The sequence below is a fragment of the Schistocerca serialis genome, chromosome 8, assembly GCF_023864345.2.
Source record: "Schistocerca serialis cubense isolate TAMUIC-IGC-003099 chromosome 8, iqSchSeri2.2, whole genome shotgun sequence".
Taxonomy (NCBI): Eukaryota; Metazoa; Arthropoda; class Insecta; order Orthoptera; family Acrididae; genus Schistocerca; species Schistocerca serialis.
Window position 1 is genome coordinate 554204163 of NC_064645.1, and position 13226 is coordinate 554217388.

At 42.4% G+C, this 13226-nt stretch overlaps 1 protein-coding gene across 1 annotated transcript; it reads left to right on the plus strand.

Moving 5' to 3' along the window:
* Nucleotides 1-3463: 3463 nt before the first annotated feature.
* On the plus strand, nt 3464-11510 carry LOC126416654 (prostaglandin reductase 1-like). The gene is made up of 3 exons (XM_050084452.1): nt 3464-3721; nt 7345-7701; nt 10873-11510. Exons 1-3 carry the CDS (start codon nt 3509-3511, stop codon nt 11323-11325), a joined length of 1023 nt encoding a protein of 340 aa, XP_049940409.1. The 5' UTR covers nt 3464-3508; the 3' UTR covers nt 11326-11510.
* The last annotated feature ends 1716 nt before the right edge of the window (nt 11511-13226 follow it).

Sequence of the window (13226 nt, forward strand, 5' to 3'; positions counted from 1 at the left end):
ATAATAGACCGCACCGCTCGAACTGTCAACACAACTGGCACTGCTAAGAGTATCCTACGACTTCCACATCTGCGGCTACGGGTTGTAAACAATGCTGGTGACTACTTTGAAGGTCAGTAAAACTTTGAAACACACATCTGTTTTGTACGAGCTGTAAATAAATAGTTGCCACTATTAAAGTTCCAGCCCTCATAACTCTACAACTGCGATTATTGGGATTATATCCTACTCTACATTTTTATGTCCCTTCCTACATTGAAAGTAGGTAAGGCTAGAAACTTCATAAATATTATACATAACTATCGCACTTTAGCTTTATGGAATGAACTCCTTTGTAGCACTGTCAGAGGTGTAAGTTTGAAAACACTGAATGCGCAAAATTTTTGAAACCTGTTGCTGATTCCACCTATCCTAATCCCAACACAGCCACTTGACGAACTTGGGAGACTCTGGTGTAGTAATTGTTATTTCGGCACACAAGCTACTTTTTCAGTCAATGTCTTCCCATACAAGATGATGTGCATTAGATTTAAAAATCAACACACAGATGATTTTGAAATTTCACTGAGAACAATTGAAATATGCGTGAAAGCAATGTAATATTCTCTGACGAAAAGAAGAAATCCTAAATAAAATGCAAACGAGACACTTGACGTAACATAAAAGGTACCTAAACATCGATTTCAGTACATGTTCTGAGAGTTGTCTGAATGAACTAGTGGAGACACTTCTTCGGAATCTACGCTGCTTAATACCTTGATTCCAATTTCTGATGGTAAGTTTCTTGTTTCTCATTTGCATTAGTTGCCGATGCATGAGCAGATTACTATTTTCTTTGTGCCTTGCAGTCACTAAAACCTTCCACCTTCTAACTGTCGTGCTGTTCCATATTGCTGTGTCTCCACCTTTCCGCTTCTTGCAGGTTTTGTACTGGCCTTACGTCCTTGGATGAAAGCAGTTTAGGAAACGGAAGGAGACACGAGGAAAGGCAAAACATTATCTACGAAAAATCAATTGAAAATCCGACGGATAAATTTCATTTTCTTCTTCTGCAGATTCAAATACAGGGTGATTATAATTAAAGTTGAACTTTCAAAACGCTGTAGAAATAACACCCGTCGTCAGAATGACGTCAAATTGCAACGGAATATTATAGGAGAAGGGGGAAAATGTATGGCAGAAGAAAAAAAAATAGTGTGAAAATTGATCAATGACTGGCACTGTATATGTCAGAATACTTAAATGAAAACCCCTGTCATGCGCACGACCCATTGAAGATGGTATAAACACGCCGGGTACACGGCTTTTCCTCCTTTCGCGTCTGCGACGTTCACCATGACTGTCTCAATGCAAAGCTGTATTACAAGAATGATGACTGTGCACATGTCGCTCTGCAGAAGTTCCGCCGGCCGGGGTGGCCGCGCGGTTCTGGCGCTGCAGTCTGGAACCGCGAGACCGCTACGGTCGCAGGTTCGAATCCTGCCTCGGGCATGGATGTGTGTGATGTCCTTAGGTTTGTTAGGTTTAACTAGTTCTAAGTTCTAGCGGACTAATGACCTCAGCAGTTGAGTCCCATAGTGCTCAGAGCCATTTGAACCATTTGCAGAAGTTCCGGACACTGGAGGGTTTGAAAAAAGGCCTTGGTCCGATTACTGCCGTGAATCTGGAGAAAATGATTCGGAAATTCGCAAAGACGGGTTCTCTTGGTGTGCAGCCTGGTAGAGGGAGGAAACGAATTGATTCGACGTTAGTGAAAGCAATGGCCACAGCAATGCAGGAGGAGATGAGTGGTGGTGTGCAAACGTGTAGAGCAAGGAGAATTGCGTGAGCATTGGACATACCGTTGAGCACGGTGCGTAAAATCCTACGAAACATCCTTCTTTGCAGTCCATTCAAAATTACCCGTGTGCACTAGTCGCTTGCTGTTGACCTGCCAGCAAGAGAGAGACCTTTGCTTTAGAATTCTTGCTCACATGGAAATGGACAATGACTGGCCGTGGAAGATTTTGTGGCTAGGCGAAGCCCACTTTCATCTGACAGGATATGCCAATACATAGAATAGAAAATCCACACGCAAATCAACCAGTACCACTTCATCCTGAAAAGGTCATTGTATGGTGCGGGTTTACGGCATCATTTATCATAGGACCATATTTTTTCGAAGAGACAGGTGCTTCTGGTCCTGTTACCTGTACCGTCACTGGTAAGCGCTACGAGTGTCTTTTGCGCAACCACGTCATTGCAGCTCTCCAACAGCGTGGATGTGTGGATGGGATCATTTTCATGCAAGACGGAGAACCTCCACACATTGCAAATCCAGTTAAGCAGCTGCTGAAGCGCCATTTCGGAAATGTTAGAATTATCAACCGCCATTTCCCTATAGCCTGTCCGTCCCGATCACCTGATCTTAATCACTGTGACTTCTGGCTGTGGGCTGTCTGAAAGATGTTGTGTGCAGTGTTCCGAATCCAAACTTAGCTGCACTGAAGGCACGCATTGCGCAGCACATTCTGAACGTGACCCCGGAAACACTTCGATCAGTTGTGGAACATGCTTTTATGCGGTTTTTGGCCTCAGGGCAATTAAAAACCGATATTAGTGAAGCTTTTTATGCGGCTTTTGGCCTCAGGACAGTTGAAAACCGATTTTTCCCATCCAATGTGATATGACCGTGCCGTGGTGGATGGGTTTATTACGTAACTAACAGCATCACTTCTTTACGTAGTTTGTTTATCTTCAGACGTACACCTTAAGCTTTGTTGTATTATTCACTTGTCATTTGTAGTCGGCCACTATTAAATTATGATGCTTACAGCGACATCTATTGCTACATTTTGTAGCAGTTTATTTTTCTTCTACCATACGTTTTCTCCCTTCTCCGATAATATTCCGCCGGCCGGTGTGGCCGAGCGGTTCTGGGCGCTTCAGTCTGGAACCGCGCGACCGTTATGGTCGCAGGTTCGAATCCTGCCTCGGGCATGGATGTGTGTGATGTCCTTAGGTTAGTTAGGTTTAAGTAGTTCTAAGTTCTAGGGGACTGATGACCTCAGATGTTAAGTCCCATAGCGCTCAGAGCCATTTTTTTAAATAATATTCCGTTCCAATTTGACGTCATTCTGACCAGTAGTGTAGTTTCTACAGCTGTTTGAAAGTTTAAATTTCATTACAATCACCCTGCATATCAAAATTAGAATTTAAGAGTGCAATCGTAGCTCTTAATACGAAGTTGTCTTAAGTTCCGCAGTACTCTGGGCATTATCAGCACTATTTTATCACATCGTGCGCGACGTTAACCACAGAGACACCCATCAACGTATTTAATAGGCCCGAGCGATTGCATATCCCGAAATATGCCAGTAATGCCCAGTACTGCTTAGTCATGGACACACAGCAAGCTGTTCCTGCGAGTTACGCAAGCCACAGAGATACCGCCAACAATTCGATAAGGCCTTGACGGTCGTTTTACTTAAGCTGCCGCGTTCGAGCCGCCAGAGCAGCACCAGCGACCATGGTGAAGGCACGCAAAATCGTCCTCGCCAGAAGCTTCCAGGGAGAGCCTCGACCGGAGGACTTTCGCGTCGAGGAGGAGGACCTGCCACCCCTCAAGGATGGACAAATCCTAGCTGAGGCAGTCTACTTTAGCGTTGATCCCTTCCAGAGGGTTATCGGAGGCACGGAGAAATACGGACAGAAAGTGGGAGACACCATGATCGCGGCCCAGGTAAGGGATCTCTGATCTGCTTTCCTTCCTTATCTGACCCAGACTGGTAATCAGTATGCCAGCCATATGCAATGATAGTGACGTCACTCAAGTGACGTCATAAAAGTTTTATGTGGAAACAGGAAGATACTGCAAGTGACGCCACTTACTGCTACTGTACTGCGTTTTAATTTTGTGATGCGTCTAGACTTCCACGGCCATCGATGACCACCGTTTAGAAGTTGCCTGGCCATTGCGTTTCAAAACACTATCAGTCTGTTCATGTTTACGGTGGGTGCCACAATAAACGCGGATGAGAATGATTTACTCAGGACTGCACAAGATCAGTGTCTAAGCGATCTGCTTTGTACTGTTACACGCAGAACTTCTATCAGAAGTGGTTGTATCACCCTGTTTGTTCTACGCCTGTTACAAAATTATTGAAATACAAGTGAGATAATTGGTGTGATTTCTATAAATATTTGATTCATTGTTACTGCAGGCACCACCAATACATAATAATGTGAGCATTACATTTAGTTTCTCATTTCATCTTCTAATTTCATCAACATCACCTAATTTAATACAGCTATACTCAGCCTTATTTTAGTTGTGTTGATATTCATCTTATAACCCATTTTGGAGAAATTATGCCAGCCATTCAAATTATATCCCAAATCATTTCACTTTTTGACAGAATTTCAATCCACTGGCAAACATTAGTGCATTATTTCTCCTTCTGGAACTTTAATTCCATTCTGAAATATCTCCTCTTCTTTTATTGCTTGCTTAATGCACAGTTTGAATATCATGAGGGATAGCCTACAACCATGTGTCCCTCCCATTTCAGTTACGGCCTCCCATTCATGTTCTTCGACTCTTACAACTGCAGCTGATTTCTAAACAAGTTATAGGTGACCTTTCAGTATCTATACGATATTTCACTGCCTGTGTTGTTCCGAAGTACGATGCACATGCATGCGTGTCCGAACGAATATTGCATCGTACTTCGAAACGACACAGCTGTTGCAATATCGTATTTATCTGCCGAAACCGGACAAGCAACTTTCAATTAAAATGTCTCCCCTGTACGGGACTGTAATGAATGTACGACTACAGGTTGTAGATACGTGGTTGATGACATGCTGAAGTTTCGGTCTCGCCGTGAATTGCGCAAGGATGAATTCTTGACAGGATGTTGGGATGGATGAGAATCTAGTTGCGTGGGAGATGGTCGTGATTTGATTACGGATCAAGACAGACAGCTGAAATTTCACCGAAAGAATTTCAAATAATTTTCTCATTCACTTTTTTTATTTTTTAAAAAATTCATTCACCAGACGTACAATTAGTAGATGAATACAGACAATGTTAATTGAATGTACATCAGAAAACATTCGTGTAGTAAACTTCTATGAACACGGGTAGAGAAATGAAAACAAAACTAAAAATATTAATCGGCTTTCGAACACAGGGCCCAGAAAGTGTGAATTCTCGACGCTAGCCACTGCGCCACTTCTTTGGTTGAACCTATTGCTCGCTAAAAGGCAGATAAAGTACCTTGACCGTCGTTTTTTTATGAAACGGTCGAATATCTACGTTTAAACTGAGGCTCATGTTCATTTATTTTGACCCCTCTTCCAGTGAGCGAACTTTCTGGAAAATCTGGTTATGCCATTTCTCGTTTTATCCTCATAAATGGAGACACAGTTTAGTTTTCGTTCGAGTGATAGATCAACATATTTTCATTGAATTAGTTAGGTGGATTGGACGGTTGTGATTTGTAAGGTAGAAGCCTTCGGGAGTGTATGCTTTGGTGGTTTTTCCTGTAGTGACTGATGAGTTTCTCACTGGGTTGAGGGATAAGTAGGTACTGTTCAATCATGAGTTGAAGATGTTGAGATGGATGAATGGAGGGTTGTATGTATGGCAAGAGAGGCGGTGTCGTTTGAATAATATAGCAGCTGCAAATGTGGTGGGATAGGTAGAGATTTTGGATATCAGCTGTGTGTACAAAACAAATCAGTGGTGACAGGACGGCTCCATGGAGCACACATGCAGTTTGATGGAAAATTTGAGAGAAGTTACTGTTGTTTGTTAAACTGGATGCTTGGCTTTTCATAAGGAACATATTTATACAAATAAAATTGCTTAAAAGCTTATAGAAAAGGAGCTTGAGTAAGTGACCAGAATGCCACACATGGATAGGAATAGTAGCTGTGAGAAATGAAACTTGTGCTGATGTTCATACAGGAAATGACTAGGTGAATGAACTTGAACATATAAAGATAAATTTGGATGTAAGACATACATTTAGGAAGAAGGGAATTTCTGAGTTTGACCGAGAATCGAGATAATGACCAATACAAAGTACAGGGTCATATAGACTTGCAGCGGTTTGTACAAAGGAGAATGCAGATTCTTTAACGAGGGGGAATGTCGCAGAGTCACTAGACGAGTGCTCTGTTGTGTTTCTTTCCAATAGTGGCTTAGTATCGCTTGCTGTATTGACACATCTAAATTGGTTCATGTATGGTGTTTATGAATTGTAACTTGGTAACTAGGCGGGTAATGGATGTTTCTGTGCTGTCATGGACATTTGAGGGCCACGTGAGATTAATTTTGGATTTTCATGGCTAATTACAGTTCTTGAAGGTAGAAGGCGAAAATATAAGCTTTAATAAGATTGTTTAGGTGAAAATGGTGACTTGGAAGCGATAGATAGCGTGGTGCAGGTTGTGAATGGTAAGCTTTGCAATATTTACTTGAGTACTTACTTGAGATTATAGTTAGTGAAGATAGGGTATACCTGCATGACTGATGACAGTTCCAGATTCGTTTAGCATTAAGTAAATTACCCATCTGTCTCTAAAGTGCAAGTGACATGTACCATGTCCCACTTGTGGTTCGAACTGAATGAGCGGTAGAGACAACGAGATTCTCTGAGAATCACAAGATTTCATGGAGCGAAAGGAGCTTGGTGAGAGGTAGTTTTAGTCAAGATTTTTTGAAAGAGAGGAGCAGCATTCATTATATCATCGGGATATTAAAATTTGGTAGGGTCAGATCGGTTGATCTGGGTGTGGATAACCTTCTGGTAACCATTCTTAGATTGCGATAGTTATATTACATTAGTTTGGAAAGTGTTAGGGTACTGGGTATTTTGGTGCAAACTTTGTCTGCGGGTTGGGTCACAGTACCAGTTGAATATAAGGCATCTGCATTTATACATCAAGGAAGTTTTCAAATGCTTTCATCATATAAGAGTGGAGTGCCTTCTCTGGTAGCTGTTGCAGGGAATAGAAATTAGGCGACATATGAGGAAGGCAATAAACTGGCGCTATCTGTTACTCTCGACTTTAGAGAAGCTAAGAATACTGAGGTCAGTATCAGTTATACTGGTGGAGTAGGATTGACCTGCTTAGGGTAGGAACTTGTATGGGATCGATATTACGTCTTATTACGTTTCTTATGTCTTGAGAGTTGCACATTTAGTCATAGGTTCACTTGTCAAGATTGAGAAATAGGCATGGTACTGCCACTGGTGGGTAAAGTGGGACCCTACATGCCATGCTACCAGCAGATGTCGCCACTTGTGCTGGTGCTTTGTGTTATGGTGCTGTAACGGTGAGGTCTGCCCACAGGTAGCGCGGATTGTGGAGAGCCGGGCTGCAGGTTTCCCAGTGGGGCGACACATCGTGGCCTACTGGGGGTGGCGCGACCGCACAGTGGCTGATGTGGGGCCCGACGTGCCGGCCCCCGTCGTCCTGTCACCGCCCATGCTGGTGCCAGACCTGGGGGATCTGCCAGTATCCCTGTCCTTGGGAGTGCTCGGTATGCCTGGAATCAGCGGCTACTTCCCGCTGCTGGAGGTCTGCCAGCCCAAGGCGGGAGAGGTGGTCGTGGTCAGTGGGGCTGCGGGGGCTGTGGGCAGCATAGTGGGGCAGATAGCGCTCATCAAGGGCTGCACTGTCATCGGCTTCGCTGGATCTGACGCTAAGGTACGTATTTACATTTTGCTCAACCTGCCTGTAACTTGTGTGTCCATTATAGAGGGTAACATTTGGCAGGAATGTTATCAGGAGATGGAGAATATATATATATATATATGATCTGCAGCGGATAGGCACTTGGTGCAGGGAGTGGCAACTGACCCTTAACATAGACAAATGTGATGTATTGCGAATACATAGAAAGAAGGATCCTTTATTGTATCATTACATGATAGCGGAACAAACACTGGTAGCAGTTACTTCTGTAAAATATCTGGGAGTATGCGTGCGGAACGATTTGAAGTGGAATGATCATATAAAATTAATTGGTGGTAAGGTGGGTACCAGGTTGAGATTCATTGGGAGAGTCCTTAGAAAATGTAGTCCATCAACAAAGGAGGTGGCTTACAAAACACTCGTTCGACCTATACTTGAGTATTGCTCGTCAGTGTGGGACCCGTACCAGGTCTGGTTGACGGAGAAAATAGAGAAGATCCAAAGAAGATCGGCGCGTTTCGTCACAGGGTTATTTGGTGAGCGTTATAGCGTTACGGAGATGTTTAGCAAACTCAAGTGGCAGACTCTGCAAGAGAGGCGCTCTGCATCGCGGTGTAGCTTGCTGTCCAGGTTTCGGGAGGGTTGCGTTTCTGGATGAGGTATCGAATATATTGCTTCCCCCTACTTATACCTCCCGAGGAGATCACGAATGTAAAATTAGAGAGATTCGAGCGCGCACGGAGGCTTTCTGGCAGTTGTTCTTTCCGCGAACCATTCGCGAGTGGAACAGGAAAGGGCGGAAATGACAGTGGCACGTAAAGTGCCCTCCGCCACACACAGTTTGGTGGCTTGGGGAGTATAAACGTAGATGTAGATGTAGTGGAGGGGCTTGCAGTGCATAGGTGGGCAAGGGAGTCAGCGAGTAGCTGGAAACGAAGCAGGAAGTAAAATGGGTGTGGATGTTGTTGAGAACACGATGCGTGTGCATTGTGTTTTATATTTTTCTATAAGTCTGAACAATTCAGCCAGATGATCTCAGTATCAATACTGAAAAATATTAAAGTCGTCTTAAACTGTCAATTTTTTGTCTTTGCATAAACTCCGACCCTTCACTGTGTGTAACTGACGACGCTGAGTGGGACGAATGCGCGACAGTACCTAACACTAATCTTAAATTTCTGAGTGACATGACACAAAAAACTACAAGTTAGTGCATTTGGGCACTGGTTGAACATTTTATAGAGAACTGAGAGCCTTACCTGTGGGTTGGGACAAAAGTAAATGTGGTGAGTGGTGGCCAGATCTAATAACGTAAACATTGGAAAGAGGAGACATCGAACAACCTCAACATTTGCTTACAACATACTTGCACTCAGATGGTGTTTAACGTCTTTTGTTAGTTCAGTCGAGATTATTCCTGACAAATAAATACTCAGATTACTATACAGCATTCTTTTGGGTTGTATTGAGTCCTTAGGACCCTTTGGAAATGAGACATGCTTTCATCTTCAGGCGAAAACCGAGAGATGATGGACTGATCTGTGAGATGTACTTTTCAAGAATTCTTGGCTCTCGTTTGTCTATGGAGGGTTGGGCCTCTGGGTCAGTCCAGCAAATGCTCTCGTTGGTCCAATAACTTCATCAATTTTTCTGTGGTTCTGAAGTCGTCTATGTTTCTAGTCGGCATTTTCTCGCCAATAAAAATGTATGCTCTAAGTGATAGCGTAGTGACAAAAAATTGGCTAAAAAGGGTCTCAAAATGACTGAAAAGAACTTACAATGACTGCCAAAAATTATTTGAATCTGGAGAGACTGAAAATTTAGTAAAATATTTCTTATAACATTTTTACCCTTTCAAGATACAGATCATAAGTCGCGAGTTTTCGTTGAACTGCGATCGATGACCAAAGCATCCAGAAAAAATGAAAAGCAAACAGTTATGTGTTAATCTATATTATTTGTTTGTTATTGATATGTATCAATGTATATGAATCCGTTGATAGACACAAATAGTCAAAACTTTACTGTTCTACAGATTTCGTTTTATATAAGCAGCACACGCTGCTTTAGCAGGTAAAAGTAGGGAAGCAACGGAAAAGTGCTCGTGTCGGGGCACAAAAAAGGCGAGTATGTTCCTCTTTAAAATACTCTGACAGAAAAGTGGGGAACAGGTGTCTCAATCCTCATCACTCCATCCTCATTGCAAATTCTGGCATTGGAACATAGTCACACTTTTTGTGCTGAAAGAGAGCAGCACAGAGACGGTAACAGTAGAAGAGAGACAATGTCAGCGTGAGAGAAAGTCAGAGGAGACAGTGATGTTGGAAGAGAGGTGGATGAAGCCAAAAGGTGCGGGAATCAAAGGGAGAGAGAGGAGATACTGATGGACAGTGAGAGACAGAGGCAGTACAAGAAACGTGGCAGGAGAGAGAAACAGTAGGAGTAAAAGAGATAGGAGAAAGTGGAAACGAAAAATACAGTTGAGTGGAGACCTTACATAGACTTAGTGGGGTGGTAGGTCTGCACCCTCTCAGACCGGCAAACTTCAACAAGTAGGTAAAGGGGACGGCATATTTTAAACCGAAATTTTAAACTCGGGGTGTGTGCGAAGTATTAAGTTACATCACCAGAACTTTTGAGCTGCTGAGGTATGGTGGACACAATACCAATGCGCAAGAAAGACTAAAGGAGACAGTGTAAGTGAAACAAGAGACAGTGGCAGTGGAATATAGTGTAAATCAATGGAAGAAAAAGGAGATAGTGGAAACAGGCAAATACAGACAGTCGTAGTGAGATGGAAATGAAGTATGAAGGAATCTACAAAGAGAACCTGATTAAAGGGATATATAATTTTCTGTGTTAAAATGGCATGAATATACAAGCATTCCAAAATTTTTGGTGAAGAATATGTAATGAGGATTGAAGCAGCTGATTCTCCAATTTATTGTAAGAGTCTTTTAAAGAGGTACACACATTTGAGCTCGGACAAGAGCATTTCTCCGCAGGTAATTTACCGTATCTATTAACCTACCGTAACTATCGTTTTATAAGAATATATTTTTTACACCAAGACAGGAATTCATTGTTTTTCACAGCTAATATAAGTCTGAGAGAAGTAAGTAACTTAGCAAACAGGTTCAACCAACATCTTGTATTGCTATGATACATGTCTCTTGTTCTCAGGTGAAATGGCTGAAGGAGGAGGTGGGCTTCCACCACGCTTTTAACTACAAGACGACAGACGTGTCCACCGCCCTGAAGCAGGCTGCACCAGATGGTGTCGACGTGTACTTCGACAACGTGGGGGGCGACATGAGCACTAAGGTCATCAGCCATATGCGCTACCGTGGTCGTATCACTGTTATCGGCGGCATCTCTCAGTACAATGAATCTCAGTCCCAAAAGTTGGTCACCCTGCCGTTCACATTTCTTGCCAACCAACTTCGCCTTGAGGGCTGCTCCTATACTCGGTGGCACGACCGCTGGGACGAGGGAATCACCCAACTGCAGCAGTGGGTAAAAGAGGGGAAACTCAAGTACAGGGAAACTGTGAGCCACGGCTTTGCCAATACTCCCAAAGCCTTCATCGGTATGCTGAGAGGTGAGAACTTTGGGAAAGCTGTTGTCAAATTGTGAACACTCCTCAACTATCAAAAATGGAAAAGTTTTGTTCGATTTGATTCAAATGTTCACATCTTTAATGTGTGTGTTATAAAAAATGTTAGCAAGTATAAAAGTTGTTAGTAAGATGTTCGAAGCGTTTTTGGCTGATTTATTTCAAATTTTTACGCTATTCTCTAATAAATGTTTTTAAAGACATAGGTCATATGTTTTTTTATATATATATGTTGAATAAATAAATATGAATATACAATATGTAAATGTAAACATTGTTAGCAAATACTTCGAAAAGTTCTTGACAGTTTTATCTCTAATTTTTATGCAATGTTCTGGTAACATTCGGTCAGACATAGGCTATATATTTTCTTAAACAACGATGTACATTTTTTCCTCTTAAATCTGACTGGGGGAAAGGAAAAGCTGTGCTGTAAAAATGTGCTGTTTCGTTCTTTTTCTCAAAGTCAGTTTTAAATTAGACACCAGGGCACTTTAACCATTAGAGAAATTGCCTCTTCCATATATATTCATGCTCCTTCTACTTAAATTTACACAAAATTTGTGTACACAGTATTGTGCTGTTTTGTTTTCTTTGATACATTCAGTTTTTAGAGGAAACAGGAATGTTGTTTTTATAGCTTATCGACTTATGATTTGAACACTGCTATGGGATCTGTGTCATCTGAAGGTTGGCAACCCTACCTGGTTATGGATTAAAACTATGCGAAACACTGTCAGAGGAGCTACCGTCCTCTCTGATCCAGAAGTTTTGCACATCTCTCCTGTACCCCTTACATTAATGATCCTAACTGATTTACCAATTCATTTTAAGTGTCTTCATTTCCCTATCAGGGTTCTGTTTCTGTTAACAAGAAACAAGGCTTGAGGTCAGAGAGAGAGGGAAAGTGGAGATGGACAGAGAGGAGGAGAGGGGGAGAAACTGCAAAGAGAGATGGGGAAGGAGGGGACAGACAGAGAGGGGGTGAGAAGCAGCTGGAGAAAGATTGACGGGTGAGTGGAGGACATGTACTGTGTGTGTGGGGGTGGGGGGAGGAGGAGGAGGAAATGTATAATGGGAGGGAGGAAGAGCAGGACACGGACAAAGAGAGGGGCAGGAGGGGATGGACAGAGAGTGGGGATAGAAGGAAATATTTAGCAAGTGCGAAGCACTGCCGGGTTCGCTACTATCAATTATAATATCTTAACTTCCCTACGTTGTGTGGTGTAAATCGGATTTATAGTTGTATACAGAGGCCTTAATAGTTTTAGTGTCTCGTATTTTGAGTAAATATAAGAGCTGCAACGAACGATTTAACTTAACAGATCAGTTTGCCTTGACAAATCAGTAATTACTTCCACTTATAGAAAACAACACACGCAATATATATATAGGGTGAGTCACCTAACGTTACCGCTGGATATATTTCGTAAACCACATCAAATACTGACGAATCGATTCCACAGACCGAACGTGAGGAGAGGGGCTAGTGTAATTGGTTAATACAAACCATAAAAAAATGCACGGAAGTATGTTTTTTTAACACAAACCTACGTTTTTTTTAAATGGAACCCCGTTAGTTTTGTTAGCACATCTGAACATATAAACAAATACGTAATCAGTGCCGTTTGTTGCATTGTAAAATGTTAATTACATCCGGAGATATTGTAACCTAAAGTTGACGCTTGAGTACCACTCCTCCGCTGTTCGATCGTGTGTATCGGAGAGCACCGAATTACGTAGGGATCCAAAGGGAACGGTGATGGACCTTAGGTACAGAAGAGACTGGAACAGCACATTACGTTCACATGCTAACACCTTTTTATTGGTCTTTTTCAGTGACGCACATGTACATTACCATGAGGGGTGAGGTACACGTTCGACGGACGTGGAGGACGCATAAATTGGCCAGCCCATTCTC